Source organism: Festucalex cinctus, chromosome 7 (genome assembly GCF_051991245.1).
Source record: "Festucalex cinctus isolate MCC-2025b chromosome 7, RoL_Fcin_1.0, whole genome shotgun sequence".
NCBI classification, from domain to species: Eukaryota; Metazoa; Chordata; class Actinopteri; order Syngnathiformes; family Syngnathidae; genus Festucalex; species Festucalex cinctus.
The window spans coordinates 15,962,546-15,982,751 of record NC_135417.1 but is presented as its reverse complement, the minus strand read 5'-3'; the positions used below and the strand labels follow the sequence as shown (position 1 = coordinate 15,982,751).

General features: G+C 38.4%; 1 protein-coding gene across 2 annotated transcripts; it reads left to right on the top strand.

The window, feature by feature from the left end:
• Positions 1 to 3,814: 3,814 nt before the first annotated feature.
• On the top strand, positions 3,815 to 17,440 carry ifnlr1 (interferon lambda receptor 1). 2 transcript variants are annotated; one of them, XM_077528022.1, is made up of 7 exons: positions 3,815 to 5,467; positions 8,171 to 8,297; positions 10,699 to 10,868; positions 10,943 to 11,127; positions 11,903 to 12,041; positions 13,732 to 13,871; positions 15,592 to 17,440. In XM_077528022.1, exons 1-7 carry the CDS (start codon positions 5,458 to 5,460, stop codon positions 16,444 to 16,446), a joined length of 1,626 nt encoding a protein of 541 aa, XP_077384148.1. In that variant the 5' UTR covers positions 3,815 to 5,457; the 3' UTR covers positions 16,447 to 17,440. The 2 variants fall into 2 exon arrangements, with proteins under 2 accessions (XP_077384148.1, XP_077384147.1); XM_077528021.1 differs by lacking the exon at positions 3,815 to 5,467 and adding an exon at positions 5,688 to 6,669.
• Positions 17,441 to 20,206: the final 2,766 nt, after the last annotated feature.

Here is a 20,206-nt window from a genome sequence, read left to right as displayed (position 1 = left end):
AGTGAACAAGGACTAAGCTAGTTCAGCGCTTATCCTTAGTTACTTGCGTAAAGCCTTGTCTATTCGCCAATTTTGCGCAATACAACTATTACTATGGTGCCATCTAGTGTCATCAAGTTATTGTTGTTAGGTTTAATTCATTAAAAATGGTTTTCACTACCATTTGCAATGCCCTGAAATATGTTTCTGCTTCTCTCACAAAGTAGCTAATCAAGAAATCATGTCTGTGCTAACGTGTTATTTAGGCTAATTTGCTAGCTAAAATTATTGATGGGCCTCATGTGAAGGTGTTTTATTGATTTATTCCGCACACAGTTATGTAACCAGTGTTTTTACAGTTTTGGAATTTTTCGTTTTAGTTAGATTTGATTTTGTTTTGAGTTTTGTTTTTTAAATTTAGTCCTGCGATTGGCTGGCAACCAGTCCAGGGTGTCCCGCGCCTACTGCCCAAAAGCCAGCTAAGATAGGCTCCAGCACCCCCCGCGACCCTTGTGAGGAATAAGCGGTCAAGAAAATGGATGGATGGATAAATTTAGTTTTAATTAGTTTTCAGGGTGGTTCTGTTTTTCTTAGTTTTAGTTATTTGATAAATGCTTAAATTTAGTTTAGTTCTAGTTAAAGTATTAGTTTTTGTTGTTTTGATGTGTATTACTTGTGCGCAATATTTAAAAAACACAATGGGAGTGACGTCTTCTGAAGGTGCTTTTCTATTGGCTGCTGCTAGATGATGTCGCTTCTGTGTGACACACTTTCACACTTTCCTAGAGGCATGGTGTTGATACTTTATGAACATCTCCCTTTTAAGTTCGTTGTTTGGTATCGTATTACAAAGGGCGGTACTTCATCTTGAAGGATTTCTGTTTTGAAGCCGGAGGACCGCGGTGCTGTAAAATGTTAAAACGCAAACTAGTTGGCCTCCCTTGCATTCCTGCATGTGTGTGATCCAGTTCTGTATGGTGTACAACACAAAAAAAATTGACAACAGAGTGTGAGTTGAATTTCCCCTTGAGGGATTAAAATGAGTTGTAGGACGTAAGATAGTCCAACATTTTACTCTCGCAGACACTGCCTGGTGTTGTGAACTCCACAAAGGGTCACAGATTACATTCGATAAAGACAAATGGCAAGCAAAAGTGTGTTTGCGCAATGGAAGAATAATGTTCTTCACTTTCTCCTTTGGAAAATGCCATTTTTTTTCCTCCTCCTACATCACATCTAAACAAATTAGAGGAATTCTGACTCTATTCATCCGTCATTGGCAGAGGATCTGTAATACATGCTCATAAATTATTGTTCAGGTGATTCATGGCCACGACCTAGACATTCACAACTCATGTCTGAGTTGGGAAAACTCGAGTTATTACTTACTATGGAAGCCAATTTCATGCTGCATTTCCATCATTTTCACTCGGTGCACTGGCTTCACATTACTCCCTCACCCAACCTCAACTCCACAATATTAATTATAACAATCATGTGTTAATTGATGGCGTTGGATAATGTCACTGCCTGCACTTGCACAATTCATACCAGCAACTAAAATGAGTGCCTTAGCCACCAGACACACAACAGATGATTTTGACATACAAAAGCATCGCCCATTAATTCATGTAAAAGGGCACAGTGGGCCAAAAAAAAAAAAAAAAAAAAAAAAAAAAACTTCATTATGTGCCCATTCGCGGGCGTGTCGTCGAGGGAATCCAATCTGTTTTCCGGTGCACTTGTTTGGGACTACATACATTCTCAACTCATTACGGCGGCGCCTCCTGGCCTTGGCTGTTGTGTTTAATTAACTTCCCGGGATTTATCTGTCACGCGTTGCCAATGAGCCAAGAAATCTGCACAAGATTGATGTTTTCAAAAGGACTTAAATGTCATTGTGCTCTATTTATTTTTGCTTGCTGAGCGATGGCTGTTTGATTGTGGGATGTATTTGGAGTGGAGCCACCTTTGTCTTTGGTACGTTTACCCTTCTTTGCAGCTGCCTACTTTAGAGCTTTGCTATTGTCTCAGTACAGACAATTGTCAATTCCGGAAGAACAAGAAGAAGCTCATAATTGGTATCAAAGACAACAAAGATGCAATGATGTCACAACATTTGGGGGGAAAACTAGTCTTTTATTTATTTATTTTTATTTTTTTTGTCTGAAACACTAAACCGAAGAGAAAGAGAATCAAGTTGTGGCCCCCAAGAAATGAAAAAACAAAATGCTTTGTCCTAAAATGTGGAAGTAGAACTAGGTTCCTTCTCTGTACATTAAAGAGGAACCCTCCATAGACGTCATGCTTAAATGATCAACTCTCTGTGGACTAACAAAATCCGTGTTAAGGTGGTTCTCTAAAGGCAAAAGTTTAGAATGCTCACTCCTAAAAATGTGAAAGTAGACTACAAAATTCCCAGTTTGGGTGCATCCCAATTTTGGAGCAGGACATGGTTGCCATTGCTACTCTTGGAAAACTCAGGCCCAAAAATGAGGGCATATAGTGCTTGTTTTTTTGTTTTTTTTAATCTCTTCATAACAATATGTTCAAAAGTTATTTCAAAGAGCTGTTGGCTTCCAAAATCCTAATTCGGGTAAAAAAAAAAAAAAGGCTTCTGCTTTTACTTTGGAAAACAACGACCGAACCAGTAACATAGTACAACATCCCACTTTTTTTTTTAAATTACTATCTGAATATGAAGGGAAAATGCTTTTGTAATAAATTTGAATGCAAAATTAAAAAGAATCCAAATAGTCAATTAATCAAATGAATAATAGATAGATTAACTCATTTACTCCCAATAACGTATACTTTTTTTAAATGTTGTAAGTGTCCCAAATACGTATTTATACGTTTTTTTGTTTTTTTTATGCTAGAGCATACAGAAGGCTTTGATGCAGCCTCTCAACTGCAAAGAACGGTTGCAGAAATTGTAGTTATTACACAAACGACCAGCAGGTGGCAGCAGAGCAAAGGAGATCAACCAGGGCCATCTAGAAAAAAAGCTCAATTACTTACAATTTTAAATAGATTTGTGAAAACTGATGAAACTTAGCTCTCTTCTCATGCTAATTGCTGCAAAACGGAAACAGATAGAAACATACTTTTTTTTTCCTGATGAAAGAAGAGACTTTAATCTTTCTTTTGATAGGTTCCATCCTTTTATAGCAATAGAACACAATATTCTGTAGGCCTTGTAAAATCAGTCAAAATCCAGTAAAATAGCCGGGAGCGAACGGGACTGCTTCTGTGAAAATGGCTGGGAGTGAATGAGTTAATTGATTCTCAAAATATTCCATAGTAACAGGCTTGCACTCCAGTCAATCATGAGAATTTTGGAGTATACCAGTTTTGTCGGACTTTCTTGAGAAAGGTCAGTACAACCAACAAAATGTGTGAGTAGAACTTCGTTTCATGTGTAAACCACCTTATGTTTGAAACCAATTCACATTGTTTGTATGCGGACAAAAGTCCAAAATGCATCAAAGAGATCATAGATCGTTCCTGTGTGCAAGGCTCACAAAACTGTGGATGGTATGACGCTAAAGTAAAAGACGTCATCGGTTAATATGTTGATAGAAATAGCACGTGAATGCCAAACGTGCTAAAGATTGGATTAGGTGAACTGCCGAAAAGCCTCCTCCCCCGTGTCGACTGATCAAAGAGGTAGCTGTGCCCGAGTGATGGAAAGAGAGCGTCTGATTCACTGAGACGGTCCCAAAGATGATTCATTGATGACGTTCTTGAAGCGAGCGAGTCGCTTCGTCTCAGTTTGCGAGCCGATGCCATCAAAGCGTTTCCGGCGCTCGGGGAACGCCTCCGCTGGGACAAGGAAAGGAGCGCAATAACGCTCTGGGAGGCGTGAAGTGAAACCGAGGTGCCACATGGAGCGAAAGGTCCAAATGTACAGGAAAGCATGTACTTCTATGATTATCATCTTTTTTTTTTTGTCATCTTGATTTATGCGTCACACAGGACATTGAAGACCAGGAAAGGCGGGCAGGTGATGCACAAGTCACTGAACAGTGTCACTAGCTAAAGAAAAACAACCAATACTGCACTGGAACTGGGTTGACCGTATGGATGGGCTTATTAAATTGAGAATTAAATTGATTCTTAACTCTTTGACTGCCAAAAACGTTTAATGACGATTGGTAAATCACAATGTATGCTGCCATAAACGTTAAATGACTTCATCTACTATTTAATTTTATTTTTTTATCAATGTTAAGTGCAACGTCGAAGTGCAGCGCTGCCTGGTCAATGGGTTATGGAATGAAAAACACCAACTAACTATGGCCAGTAGATGGCAGCATTGTGTCTCTTTTCAATGGGCTGCCAGTGTATGGAATTGTAATGAAACATGACGGATGAAATCTGCTGAATGCTCGTAATCGGCAAAATCAGCTGGCACTGTGGAGGTTGTGTTGTTTTGATAATGTGTGGCAGTAAAAGAGTTAAGAAGTCAAATCAAAGAATCAAAGAAGTCAAGTCTGTTACAAATAATGACCTTCCAAGCTTCCAAAAATGTTTGCATTCGTTTAAAAAGTAAATATACCACAAACTATGATCTCAAAACACTAACATCATTTCACACCTAATCTTTGAACAGTATGGCTTAGAGCAGGGGTGGAAAACTGCAGTCCTCAAGGGCCGGAGTCCTGCAGGTTTTATAGATTTCCCTACTCCAAGTGCAGCTGATTCCAATTAACAGGCTCGTTATCTTGCTGATGAACTGATCATGAATCAGCTGTGTTGAAGAAGGGAAATATCCAAAACCTGCAGGACTGCGGCCCTCCAGGACCGGATCTAGACACATGTAGCTTAGAGATTATGCAGTATTGAAAAAAATGACATGCACATGCGTCAAAGACTTGACATGATCGACTAAGAACCAAAGGCGGGCAAAACCGTTGTTGGCCCGTCATTGACGGATGCCCACCTTTTGGCGAGTGCTGTATGGCACGAAACCTTGAAAAAATACACTTATTTAGTTTTGTTGGTATCTTGTATCATCTTTTTTTTTTTTTTTTTTTTTTGCAGTGTCAACATATCATCACTCTCTTTGTGCCTTTGTCTTTGATACATTATGGGGCCCATACACTCGTGTTTTTCCTGATTTAATTACCTTTGTGGGGACCGACTTGATCTTGTGGGGACATTTTGGTGGTCCCCATAAGTTCAGAACTCTTTTTGAGGGTTAATACTTGGTATTAGATTGTAGGTTTGAAATGGGTTTTGGTTGGGGTTAGGGTTAGGCAATCAGTTGTGATGGTTAAGTTTATGGTAAGGGGCTAGGAAATGCATTATGCCAATGGGAAGCAAAGACAAACGTGTTTGTGAACGTGCATAAATGTGTGCTCGGGTGTTTGTGCTCATTCACCTGAAACCCTTCACCTTCACTGGATACGTCAAAAGTCCCACCAGGATTGTGGAGTTGTCAGGAAAGCAGAGGACGGACCAGAGGAAGGAAAGATGAAGCAAAGTGAGAGAAACAAACTCTTGTTTTTTTTTGTTTTTTCGTAGATACTGTTGTGTTGGATCTGGAGTGCAAAAAGACCGCCACCAGGACCCTTCACCAACCCCAGATACATCAGAATCGTAACCGGATCAGATACCGGTGGGAGAAGCAAATTCTTGTACCATCTTAGGTGTTTTCAGAAAGAGCACATGACTGTTAAAAGGTAAGTTATATGTACTGTATACTAAAAATGAAAGATTATTATATTCATCCATGAGGGAAATGAAATGCCCACAGCAAAAAGATAAAATTCCCGATAAACACAATACAATCATGATAAAGTCAAAGTTTAATTACATTGAAACCGGCGTACCAATATATAATAATGACTACGCCGCAGCTGTCCTTTCATCAAATCTGGTTTTAAATGAAGGAAATAGCTTTTCTCGCTTAATTAATATTTTCTGAAGAACACTTTAGACTTTTGAGTCATATATAAATTAGGACTGCTTTGTGTGAATCTTATCTATAACACGTAGCGCACAGTTTTTGTAAAAGTTAGGGTTGGTGTTCAGCTCACTTTTCGGGTTAAGGTATACCCAAACATAAACCAAACTGTGATGTACAATGCCTAACCCTAAAACTTACACTCAAGCCAACTTTTCTAAGAAATGTGACTACAGTTTGGATGCTTTTTTCTCCAACACTGTTCTCACGTTACTCTGCAAGCGTGACAACTGCATATATACATGATAACAATGAGCACAAAGTATCCCCGTGTTTACGTGCGTGAGAACCTGAAAAACATGCTCGTGTCATACCGTATCAAGGAATTATATGTTATCTTTCACTTTCCCTTTAGGGGGTTTGGGGGGTGGTCATGCTTTGTCTGGATGATCTCTAGCCACTAAAAAACGAGCAAAGAGAGAATGACGCGCAAGTAAGGTGAATTAGAAAAAAAAAAAAATAGGCGGAACCGCCTGCGAGCGGAATATCAGGAAGCAAGGTGATAAAAGGTACACCTGCACACCTGAAGGAGACCACTCCTTTGAGCAGAGTCCCGAGGATGACTTGCAGCAGCGATGTGAAACCCAAGGCAACTTTGAACCATAACCAGGGGGCCATCAAACACTTTGGAGGACATTTATTGGCAGAATTTTAACAAATACCCCCCCAAAAAAAGATGTGGTCCGTCAAAGTCCTTAACTTGCTTCTCTTCTGCTATGGTGAGTGCATGTTTGCATTGTGTATCATTAGTTCTATTTTCAATCAAAACATAATAAAGTAACTGCTTTTTTAGATTGTTTTTAAATCTTGCATGAAACAAAAAGAATGCCTGGAATTAAAAGCAAAGATGACTAATTATTTGGCAACGCTGGGATGTTTTATAAGGCAGTAATTGATGGGGGAAAAAATGTCGTTTTATGATCAACACCTGACGCGATATTGATGAACTCATTACATAGCTAATAAAAATGCAAATTGTCCCCCACCAAAAAATCCTTTGTTTAGCTCACCTCTGACTGACTGCGTGCAAGGGCAATAACGTTTAACGGTAATATGGCCCAGTTTCATTTTATTGACGTCACGTTGCGAATATGTAACTCATTTATTAAATACAAAAGAGAGCGCATGAAGTTTTGTTGGGCTCACGCTAGACGACAATCGCAGGAGACTTGAGCAGCTTAGCCGAGACGGCAAACGAAACAAAAAGTTGTGGGGATCAGCAAAAGTGCTCAAATTCTGTACTATGCATATATATATATATATATATATATATATATATATATATATATATATATATATATATATATATATATATATATATATATATATATATTAGGGGTGTGACGATTCAATTCATATCACGATTCATAGGTCACGATTCGAGAATTGCGAGCTGTAGTAACGCGATATATTGCCAAATCGCTTTTTTTAACACCCCATATATATATATATATATATATATATATATATATATATATATATATATATATATATATATATATATATATACATATATATATACATATATACATATATATACATATATACATATATACATATATACATACATACATATATACATATATACATACATACATACTCATTTACTTACTGTAAATACTTGAAATGTGTACAAACTGTACAAACTTAGAAAGGGACAATAAAAATTCATTTAAGTTGTCAAATATATGCATTACCAGTTTAAATACTGTACATTGTCACAATAAAATTTAATAATAATTAAAAAAAAACCTCCCTGCCTACAAAATAAAAACAGCTTCCAAAACTTTGCAAACTGACTCACAAATACATTTGCTAAATTTGCTCAATGAAAAAAAAAAAAATACAAAAATAAAAATAAAAATAAAACCTGAATGTTTTTTCTTCTTCTTCAGATTAGAGAATTTTAATACCAGGATCCAATGTTGTTTTAGACATGAATCATTCTTCGAACTGACCACTCGAACCAATTCAACGGGTGTTTCAAGTTATGAGCATAGCCACAAATTAAATGACTTTGCACCACTGTCACACTCGTCGTAATCAAAGATGGGTGGACAAAGATTCCTATCTGTTTGTGTAATGTTACATGAGAGTACTACAAGTTGGCTTACTTAAGAAAAAGGTGTGACTGTTGTTTGACACGAGTGAACAAAAACCGGTAATTATCATCCAAACAAATGACTCAACTGGACTTTGCACTCTTTCTGTCTGTGGCAGCTTGTCTTTCCATTGGCGAAGACAAAGTGTACTTTCGCTCCAAGAACTTTTACAATGTGCTCCACTGGAATGCATTGGAGCCTTCGCTACCAAACCAACAGGTCTTCTACAGCGTCCAGTACAGGAGGTACGGAACCAGCCGAAATATTGCATTACAACCACTATACTAAAGGACGATACCATACTCTACTAATGCACAATCTGTCATGTTTCAGTTTTGTTTGGGTTGGGTTTTGTTTTATTTTGATTAGTGTGTTGCTTGTCTGGCGTTTTTGTGTGTTTCCCCTGTCTCGTTATGTCTGAGTAGGTCCACCTGTGTGCTATTCCCCTTCCCAGAGTGTGTTGACCTAATGGGGTATATGCCACGGAAGAGGCGGGACGTGATATTGCACATCAGTTTGTTTCCGGTCCGGGTTGCGAACCTGCAACCGAGGGGCACAAAGTCGGAAGCACAAGTATTTTTGACGCATCCCACACGTCACAAACTGAACCGGAAACAAACTGATGTGCAAAAACAGTCCCGCCTCTTCCGTGGCATATACCCCATTAGTGCCTTCTGCCTGTTGTTGTTTCCCCATGCCAGGCCATGTCTTGTTGCCCTTGTCGCTTTAGTTTGTTTTTCTATCAGCATTGGGGGGTGTCGGAGGCAGGACCCAAATGCAGGGGGCAACAAAAACAAGGCAAGGTAGGGATACAAGTAAAAAAAAAAAAAAAAAAAAAAAAGGTTTAATTAACAAAAAAGGCAAACAAGGTACTTTGGCAAAATAAAAATTAACAAGGTCAAAAACAAACTAAAGCGACAAGGGCAACAAGACATGGACTGGCATGGGGAAACAACAACAGGCAGAAGGCACTAATTAGGTCAATACACACTGGGAAGGGGAATGACACACAGCTACTCAGACATAACGAGACAGGGGAAACACACAAGAACACCAGACAAACAACACACTCACCAAAATAAAACAAAACCTAACCCAAACCAAACTGAAACATGACACAATCATGGAAATGGCCGTCCACAATAGCTAAAAAAAAACAAAAAACTGTTGCTACATCTTAGTGTGAAACAGGAGCAAAGGTTGACAGCGACTTGAGGTGTGGCAGTAAGACAAAAATCACACTTCGGAAGGTACTTTGGTTTTAATATAAACAGGAAAAAACGTAACCACATTTTGACATAAAAAAAATGCATACAGCTAGCAGTAGCTTTAAACATTTCTTGATAATATGTTATATGTTCCCTCACTAGTCTAAACATGGCTTTCTGGTTAATATTACATTTGTGAAATATAAGTTATGAAACAAAATACAGTCATCCATTTAATGGAGCGGGCATTTTGTCACTTGCAGTCGACCGAAGATGACATCAATGTTGCTCAGGGCTCAGGCAAACGGCCAATCACAGCTCACCTGTTTTCTGAAGCTGCGTTGTGATTGGTTGTTGCCCGAGACCTGAGCAACACTGACATTGACAGCAAGTGGCAAAATGGCCACCCCCTGAGATGGATAAAAATGGCTGGATTATGCTTCTTAACTGATATATTCCACACACAATATTAACCAGAACGCCATATTTAGACTAGTGGGGCTGCACATAACATAATATTGTCAATGTAAAAAAATAATAATAATTGGGGGTTGACTTCCCCTTTAAATGAATGTTACATAGTATACTCTCAAAACTAGCATTGCGCTAGTTGGCGCTAATACACGTCCTGTTCCACTCATAGTTGCAATCAGTATAAAAGAAGGAATTTAAAGGAATGCTCTCACACCTAATCCACATGATGTATTAGAACGACATGTTATTAGTTGTATACTTAGTAGGGCTTGGAAACTTTGACTCTCTCACAATTCAATTCGATTACGATTTTTGGGTCTACGATTCGATTCAGAATCGATTTTCGATTCAAAATTATTTGATTGACAAATGATTTCTGCTTCAATTTACAGATATGCACAACATTGTGATGATCTGCTCCAGTCTGCTTTGCAAGACAAAATGGCAAATAGACATTAAAGTTTTTTTTTTTTTTGTTTAAACATTTATTCATTTTGTATTGTAAGTGCCTTTTTCCAAAAAAACAGCATGTGGGCTCCAACTGCCTTTTCTCCTTATTCTTTATTTGTAATTTAAATCAAATCGATTTTTGGATATTAATATCGATTCGATTCGATTAATAAGTGAGAATCTCGATTCTTTTATGAATCGATTTTTTGGCACACCCCTAAGACTTAGGTTCTGTATGAGGAAAATGTCAAGTACTTCCCTGATTCAAATCACCTGCAAAAGGAAAACTGATTTTTACCATGATTGTCCCCAATTATTTTCGAGGAAGATCAGGGAGAAAAAAAAACAAAAAAAAAAACACTGAACACACCTACACCTTTCAGTGACATTTGTCAATCACGCCTTTCTAATTTAGATGTCAAAAGAGGAATAATACTCAACTTGAGACAAGATGTTGGTATACTACCTGTGTGTGGCAGTATCAACCTCATTTCAAACACCAAAATCATTCCAGGTACGAAACAGAAGAACCTTACCACATCAAGAGCGAGTGCCAGAACATCACAGCACTTCAGTGCGACCTGACTGCAGAAACACCGCCGCGCCTTCTCGTATACTACAATGCGCGGGTGTACGCCGACGGTCGGTTCCACGGGATGACGTCCAGGCTTGAACCCATCATGAGTAAGTATTAAGTAACCACATTCGCAAATGAGAGTTGCACGTGTTGAATGATGGATCTTCTGTGACTGCTGCAGCGACTCTGGGCCAAGCCAACTTGTCAACAGTCGTGACGCCGACATCCCTGCACGTTAGCGCCGAGCTTCCGTTGGGGCCGAACGGCGAATCCCTGGAGGACATCATCAAGAAGTACAGAAGCAGGCTCGTCGATAATTGCATTGAATTCACCTTTAACCTCGCCTCCCCCGAGTCGGCTAAACAGGTAGTTACATCCATCCATCCATTTTCTTGACCGCTTATTCCTCACAAGGGTCGCGGGGGGTGCTGGCGCCTATCTCAGCAGTCAACCCAAATTGAAAAGCTGGATTGGGGGTCGGGTTGGTTGGATGGGTTATATTGCACGTCGGCATCTGGTCGCGTGTTGTGAACGAACGCAGCTCCTTGTGAGTGTTCCAGGGTTATTGTGGTTTTGGAATTTTCATTTTAGTTCGTTTTGAGTTGTTTTTTTAAGTTTAGTTAGTTTTAATTAGTTTTCAGTGTGGTTCTGTTAGTTTTTATTAGTTTTAGTTACTTAATGCTTACTTTTAGTTTAGTTTTAGTTGTTTTTTAAGTGTATTACTTGTGCACAATATTTAAAAAAACACCAAAAAAAAAACACCATATGAGTGACGTCATTTGAAGGTGCTTTTCCATTGGCTGCTGCTAGATGACATCACGTATGTGTGACACACTTTCTTTTCACCTTATTCCGGTTAATATCAAAATCAATGTACTTATAATCACATTTAAACTCATCCCCGAAGGCTCATGCATCTAATGAATTACCAAAGCCTAAAACGAAGGACATTTTTGTTTCGTTTTGTTTCATTTTGTTTTTATTTTATTTCGTTAACAAAATTGTTTTATGAATTTTAGTTTTAGTTTTTTCGTTGAGTCACCTAAAATAACCTTGGAGTGTTCTCATTTTGTATCAGTTTGTCTCATCCACATAAGTGTAATAGAACAATGGCTGATCAATTTCTTTTTTCAATTTCTAGGAGCATAACAGTACAGCTCCTCATTTTGTCTTCAACTTGAAATCCAACCAAAGATATTGTGGCTATGTGGTCTACAAGAATTTATGCCACGTGGCTCCTCTGCAGAGTGAGAAGGCCGAATTCTGCGAAACGCTACCAGGTGAACGCTGATTGGTTACTCTTGACTTTCAATTGTTGTGGTATTTTTGACGATAGAAGGATTTGGGTCCATGCGTCCATTCAGACCTTTTTGGCTAGACTTAAGATGCCTGCCGCACAGGGTTTTCTGTGGGTATTTAAAAAAAAAAAAAAATCACTGTCCTGTCAAAGCCAAAGAGTAAGCAGAGCTGCAGTTTTGAACATAGAGCATGGTGGGTGGATATTTTTACATGTCTCTATCGACTGTTAGCATGAGAAAGTGAACGTGCCTGTGACCTTTCCCTCCTTTCTTGTCCCATTGTTGAGACTAAATCTCGCGTGAAAAAAATAATCTCCTACCGGAGCGCCACTGCTTACTCGAAGAATAACAAAAGCTGATGACGACAGCTTCACACCATACAGTACACACGCCAACACACACACACAAAAAAAAAATCAACATTCCAATTCCCTCAAGGACGCTGTTGTGCAGTTCTCAACAGAGATAAATCCCCAATTTTGCTCCGCCAAGCACTTCTGGATCGCGACTTCCACATGCAGGACAGTAACCAAATACAAATACTTTGTGAGTGTGCTTAAAGTATCTGTAATTCACTTGAGTGTTTATTTTTTTGGTAACTTATGCTTACGCCCTACTTCAGGAAATGTCATTTCTTTATTTTACTTTGTCGAAATAGGCTTGTTACTATTTTCAGTGTCCGCCGATGACAAAGACGAGGAAAAAAAAAAAAAAACAAACAAACGGGAAAGTCAACCAACATTTACCATTGAGATCTTGATTGACTTGAGAGCTTTGTGAAAGTAACACAGACAGCAACAATATAATTTTTTTTCCATCTCAGTACAACCACTGTTAATAAATGAAAACCACAAAGTTAAGAAATGAAGGTCACTATTTTGAGTGGATTTTTTTCTTGTGCCAAAATTATCAAAACCAATAAGTATGGTATATAATTGAAAATAAACAATTTTTACTTTTGTAATTTAACTCATTCACTGCCATTGATGTGTATATCCGTCAATGGCAGTGAATGAGTTAAGTCAATTCCGTTCCCATTGACGTGTATATCCGTCAATGGCAGTGAATGAGTTAACTCACTATTTCAGAAACTGCAGGTTTTGAAGGTATTAAATCAGTAATTATACATGTGTCAGTGTTTTCTTAGTTATCTACTTGTACTTAAAGAGATACTTGACTCGAGCCATTTTCAGCAGTAAAAACTCAATATTTTGTCTATAATTAATGTGATAACTTTATTATTTTTCATGTACAATTAGAACCTTTAAAAAGTAACTTTTCTACTTGCTGCCCACTGATGATGACGTCACCTGTGCTGGGGAAGTAGGGAATGACCAATCATGGCTCATTTTACTGACCAAACCCAAAAAACAATTGAGCAGGTGATTGGTCGTTACCTACTTCCTCAGCACAGGTGATGTCATCATAAGTTGACAGCAAGTAGAAAAATTACTTTTTAAAAGGTATTAATTGTACATGAAAAATAATGAAGTTATCACTGCACGTATTGGACGTTTGCCACCTCTGGATATAATTGACAGTTTAAAAAAACCAACAACTTAGACCAAAGTACAATTCAGAGAATGTACATTATTACTTTAGAAATGTGGATTTGGATCAGTATCTGTACTTTTGTTTATATTTTACACAAATATCTGTACTTCTCCTTAAGCAAAGCCAAGTGACCCTGCCAAGATTCTGGCGTGGGCACTCACGGGCGCCGCCCTACTGGCTATCATTGTCATGGCGTCGGTTGGAGCGGCGTTTGTCTACATGAAGGGCGGGCTGGACAGGAAGCTGCCACGATCACTGGTGAGCAGTCACATTCTTCCACCGCCGTTTACCCAACCTTTGTATGTTAGCCAAAATCTCTCTACACATCACCAAAACAGCAGCGTCGCAAAAAGTGGACACACAGGTTATTTCCACCTTCGTCCAGCAAGTGGAAGAGTGTTCCATTCTTCTGTCGGTTGCTGTGTGCCACTGGACGTGATGCACATCATAAAACAAAAACAACAAAACAAATGTTATATACACAGTAGCATGCGCACACATGCAGAGCAATAATTAGGTGCAATTTGCTAATTTCCTGCTCGACCTAATGATTTGTGCTACGGCGCACTGGTGGGCAATCTTTGGTCTAAAATAACCATCTGGAAATGTGGCAAAACTGGAAAATCAGGCCCTGTAGCACAAGATTTGGCATGTCAGCAGAAAGTTGAGGCCATTGAATGACTGTTTAAATATTTACTTTTAGTAATTGCAACAGTAGTTTGGTGACGCACAAATATATATATATTTATTGTGGTGACATAAACACAACACAATGGAAAGAATAACTTTTCTAATGTACTGCGTACAACATTCGGTACACAAAAGTAGTGATAGACAGATGTGTTTTTTTTCAAGGCCGATATCGACTATTAGCTTTCAGTCAAGGAGGCCGGCAACAGATATTTTAAGTTGATATTCATTTGCAGTAAAAGAGAAAATATTATCATCAGAATTTTAAAAAAACTAATTTGTTGAAATGCCATTAAGCATGTTTGTTCAAACAAATTTTGAACACTTGGAAGGTTTTTCTTTTAATTTTAAATATAGAAAGAATAGACAGATTCGTTTAAGAATGATTAAAAAAAAAAAAAAATTGCAGGGAGCTTCCCTGGTCATCACCATGTGTTAAACTGGAAAAAAATATTTAAAAAATTAAAAAAGCAAGTAATAGGCTACCTGAAGATTTACCACTGTAGATGTTTTCCAAAAATTCAACATAATTTCTTAATTTTAACATTTTTTTTTTTAATTTTTAAAAATATGTGGATGGAGTTCCCAGTGTCAGCACAATATTTTATAGTGGAAATTTAAATAAATACATACATGAAAAATTCACTGTATCTCACTGAGTGACAAATGCATTCGAGTGTAGCTAATGTTGGGTTTTTGTCAGGGTTTGTGAAAGGTTTCAAAATGTCCTTATAATCCAAACAAATTTGTAAATTGCGGCACTCGTAAGCCAAAGTAGCACCACTGTGGGTGAATTTGAAGCAAGTATAGGTGGGTTGTTTACATACGCATGTTTACTGATGAATAGCTAGCTAGTTAGCTAGCAAGATAAGAAAATAGATTCCACAATTTCCTTAAGAGATGGAATAGGCTACCAACAGAAGTGAAGTCAGCCCCGAGTGTAAATGCTTTTAAATCCAGGTTAAAAACTTTGCTTTTTTCAGATACCTTTGATTAGGGACTTTTAAACAGCTTTAATTAAGTGTTTTTTTTTATTATTTTAAACGTCCTTATGTTAAATGTTTTAAAGTTTGTTGAATAATGTTTTAAGATTGTTATTGTATGTTCTTTTTAGTAAATTTTGTAACCTATTTTTATTTATTTTTCTTCCTCTGAATGTTAACTACTGTTTCTTGATGCTTATGTGTTGTCTTTCCTTGTGTAAAGCACATTGAGTTGCCTTGTGTATGAAATGTGCTATACAAATAAACTTGCCTTGCCTTAATGTGTCATCTGCCTTTTACAACAGGAAGTGCATATTGCCAGAGTACTGCCAAGTTTCCAGCAAACCCCAGAGAATAATCTGATTATGCGCAGGCCAACGGTCTCCGCTCAAACTGAGCAAATCGACATCTACAAGTCAGCTCCCGTCAAGCCTACGCCGAACGGGCTTCATGTTGGACCTGTTGGAAGCTATTCCCCGCAGGACTTGCCTTGCCAACCCTGGCTGGGCATCACCGGGTCATCGGTGGGGAGGTCAACTGTCCAGCCGTCCAGCAGCCAGTCCTCTGTCGTCTACAGTTCCTTGGCGGCGGCTGTTCCCGCAGAACTGAATGAGCCCTCGAGGCTCCCTGTGGAAGACCGGGAAGGACCATCACCTCCACCGCAAAGCCTGGACGTGGAACCATGCGGACAGCTGAAGTTGCACACGGTGCGAGACGCCAAGGGACAGCTGAAGTTGTCGTCTGTCGCTTTCCAGGTAGCGAGCGGCACAGAGAGAAAACCCCTTCTATCTGACCTACCCGGATCGGAAAAGGATTCGTCGGTTTTAGCTCTGCTGAAGCGTTTGGACAGCTCCGAATCGTCAGATTCTGGGTGTGTCGATGGGACGCCGGTTGTGACCGACTGCGACCGAGCTCCCTCGGCTCCACTTGGAAATTACATCAGCAATAATGTGGCACCCGGTCAAGCCGATCCAGCTTCGGGGTACAAACAAAACTGGATGCCTCTTGATGCCACACCCACCAATGATCAGAATTATATGAGGAGAAATCACCCTTGGACTTTTGACGGTCCTCCAGAAATGAAGGACGGTGAGTTCAATGATAATGCAGGATTTCAAGGAACATTTCTCCAAGACTGGGTTTTGCAAATACAAGAGTAATACCGTAAGATTAAACTACTTTTGTTTATGTTTAAATCTCCCCAAAAATGACAAGCCACGGAACTTTACATTTCAGCACCTTCTGAATAAATGTGTCTTGTCATTGACTAGCGTACAGCCTATTGGTTGTCTATATGAGCCGAGCTATTGTGGCTAGCTGGCGACCCGTCCATTGCAATTGACTGGTGACCAATCCATTGTCTACATGTGACATGCGATTGACTGACCACCAGTCCGATGTGTGTTGATACTAGTGTTGTTCCGATACCGTTTTTTGGCTCCCGATACGATACCCAGCTTTGCAGTATCGGCCATTACCGATACGATACCGATACTTAAGTTTTTTTTTTCCTCAACATGAAAAAGCTGTCCTGCCATTGGTTCAGAGCATTTAAGGGCCAATAGGATATCTTGGATCGGCATGCAGTGAACATGTCACATACCAGTGAATGTCGTTCACCCGCAAGACACAAGATGCTGCATCCAAAATTATATATTAGCGTTGGAATTAATGGTATCGGCATGTTACTTGTGAGTAGTCACCGATACCGATACCACTGTTTTAATGCAGTATCGGCACCTCTGCCGATACCAGTATCGGTATCGGAACAACACTAGTTGATACATGCCTTGTGATTGATTGGTGATCCATTCAGTGTTTCCCTATGTACTTGCTATTAAAGAGGAAGCCAACCCAAAAACATTTTTTTTTTTTTTTTTTGACAATAATATGTTATATGCAGTCCCACCAGTCTAAATATGGTATTCTGGTGGATATTGTGTTACTGGAATATGAATTAAGCAGCAAAATCCATCCGTTTTTATCCATCTCAGGGGGCGGCCATTTTGCCGCTTGCTGTCGGCTGAAGATGACATCACAGTTCCTCAGGGCTCAAGCAACAACCAATCACAGCTCAGCCTCAGAGCACAGGTGAAATGTGATTGGTCGTTTCCTTTGTTCCGAACAACTGTGATATCATCTTCAGTCGACAGCAAGCGGCAAAATGGCCGCCCCCTGAGATGGATAAAAATGGCTAGATTTCGCTTCATAACGCAAATTCCACAAATGTAGTATTAATCAGAATGTCATGTTTAGACTAGTGAGGTCACATATAACATATTATTGGCAAGAAAATGTTGAAGGTTGACTTCCACTTTAACCGTTGTCTAAACCGTTTCTGTCTATACGTGCCTTGCGATTGACTGGCACCAGTCCATTCTTTACCAAGAGTGCGATTCTTCTTAAATATCAAGGACCTGGTAAATAAAAAACTCCACAAACATTCAATTCCAAATTCTAAATTAAATGTTGCAGAGGCAGTAGTAACTCGTTAAATGATCATCATCAGCAAGGATGAGATGGAAAATATTTTCAGAATCCTAATTCAATAAATATAAATTTAAAAGATTCCGAATTGTCTTAAAGTGCAATAAGTCTTTCATGAATGTAAGAAAATACTTTCAAATTCATTTGAACAGTAAATTACAAGAAAACAGTATGATACAAAAAAATGGCCTTCAAATTCTATTTTCTTACGAATTTATGGGACAAAGATATTAAAATAATCGATTCATGATTTTATTAATTGATATCAGGCAATTGGGCAAACATTACGAGTCACTCATTTGCAACATCAGAAATTGTTATCACCTCCGACCATGTTGACTTATTAACTATGAAGGTGTACAAAATGAGTTGTTAAGAAGAATATGTAAAAATGACTAAATAAGCTTTCAAGTGTGACTGAATCTTTTTTTTTTTTTTTTTTTTTTTTTTTTAACCATCTACATGTTTCAGCGTTCGTGACACAAAACGTATTAAAAAAAAAAATTGCTATTCTGTTTACTGTTGACTCTGCGGTCTGCTTTGTTCTCTTCACTGTTAGCTGTTCTTGTAGCCTTTGGGTAAATAAAGCGCGTCAACATACTGAAAAGGTAAGGGTCAAGGTTCAAGCGACGCTGATAACAGATTTAGGTTACATATCGTTCATACACAAGCTGTAAAGTAACAATGGGAGTGTTCTGACGAAAACAGGAACAAATCAAATAAGAACATTTGGAATACTGCTGGGTTGTTGAAGACGTTTGACCTTTGTCCTTTGTTTCTGCTCAATTTAAAACAACAGCCAGGAGTGTTCGTAACATATTTACGAGACGATTTTGCCAAAATACAACAAGGAACCAGAAGTACGTTTTACACAAGGGATGGCGGGGAAATATGGCCCATGGGCCAAATATGGTGTGCTGCTTTTTAATCTGTCCCGTAATATTTGTTTTAAAAGCCAAAACAGAACTTCAATAACTGCTCTGGATGTACGTGATCAATGACCGCAGTGATGAAACATGCTAAGGCTTAAACTGGAATAGGCAAATCGGGAGTGAAACTCCCGAGCTGTTTGCGAGGTTCGAAATCAATGGTCTCCCGTTGGTTTGATCCAGGCAACGTGCACAGGAACAAAGATGCAGATGGAAGGGAGAAAATGTCTTTGCAAGTCTTTAGAAGGAACGTTTGGGTGTATACACTTCACTAGATCAGAGATCCCAGATCGATGAAAGACAAGTAAGGCACACTTTGAAGACCCGTAACTAGAAATATTATCTGTATACAGCACGAGCTTGAGAAGAGAGTACTTTTCGATTTTCATTTGTTTTTTTTCCCATCCTGATTAAGTTTTATTGTTCCGCTGAAATGAACTTTATACGCTGACATCCAAGCGCAACCTAGCAACGTGTACATTTATGATGTTTTTTTTTTTTTAAATTGACCGTCCACAGTAATTAAAAAAAAATTAAAAATCTGATAGAAAAAAAAACAAACAAACAAAAAAACACCTGTAGTGTGCCTTTGATTTCCCGTGAGTGAAGTTGTAATTAGTGCTGGTTAGGTATAAGGTCATTGAGATTTTCCTGGGAACACAGAGCTGATAAAGTCGCTCTCCGATGTTTGTCTATTTCAATTAAGATATTTGCTTTTTGTTGTGATATAGATTTAAAGGAGCCATATTGCACATTTTTCTTTTCACCATAAAAAATAAATAAATAAATAAAAAATAACCAAAAGTCTTAAAATACAAAAAAGGTTCTCAATCCCCCACGTGGACAATTTGGACGGACATTCTCGTATGCACCAGAAGGTAACACTTTTGCAGCTCTGCTTACCTCTTAGCTTTGACGTGTATTTCCCTGTAACGATTTGAAAATGGCGGATCTTTGCCCAGGTGTGCTCTTATGTTATGTTGGGAGAAACCAGGTGAGGACCTGATGATGTAAACCTGCACCCGAATATCACAATATGACATCATTTAGAAAGGCTCACCTACATTTTTGGAACTATGTAGCTAAGAAATATATAGTAAAATGATACAGGATTATAAATGCAATTTAATAATGAAACATTTAATGAATAATTATGCCTATATCGCAATTTGGTGAAATTTCTAACGGCTTGCTTTCAGACACTTTTCAGATCTAGACACATAAGAGGAATAAACCAATAGATAATAAAACAATACATTGATAAAACTACAACAATTTATTAATTATATTAAATAGATTATAAAACTAAATCATCTCAGTTCATTTGTTTTTTTTTAAAAATGTATAAAAGCTCAATTACTAGAAAAATATACTATAGTACAAAGTCATACTGTTGAATAATTTTTGTTTAATTGTTACCATGAAAGCATCTTACTGCTTACTGCAGGGGTGTCAAACTCATATTAGCTCAGGGGCCACATGGAGAAAAATATATTCGCAAGTG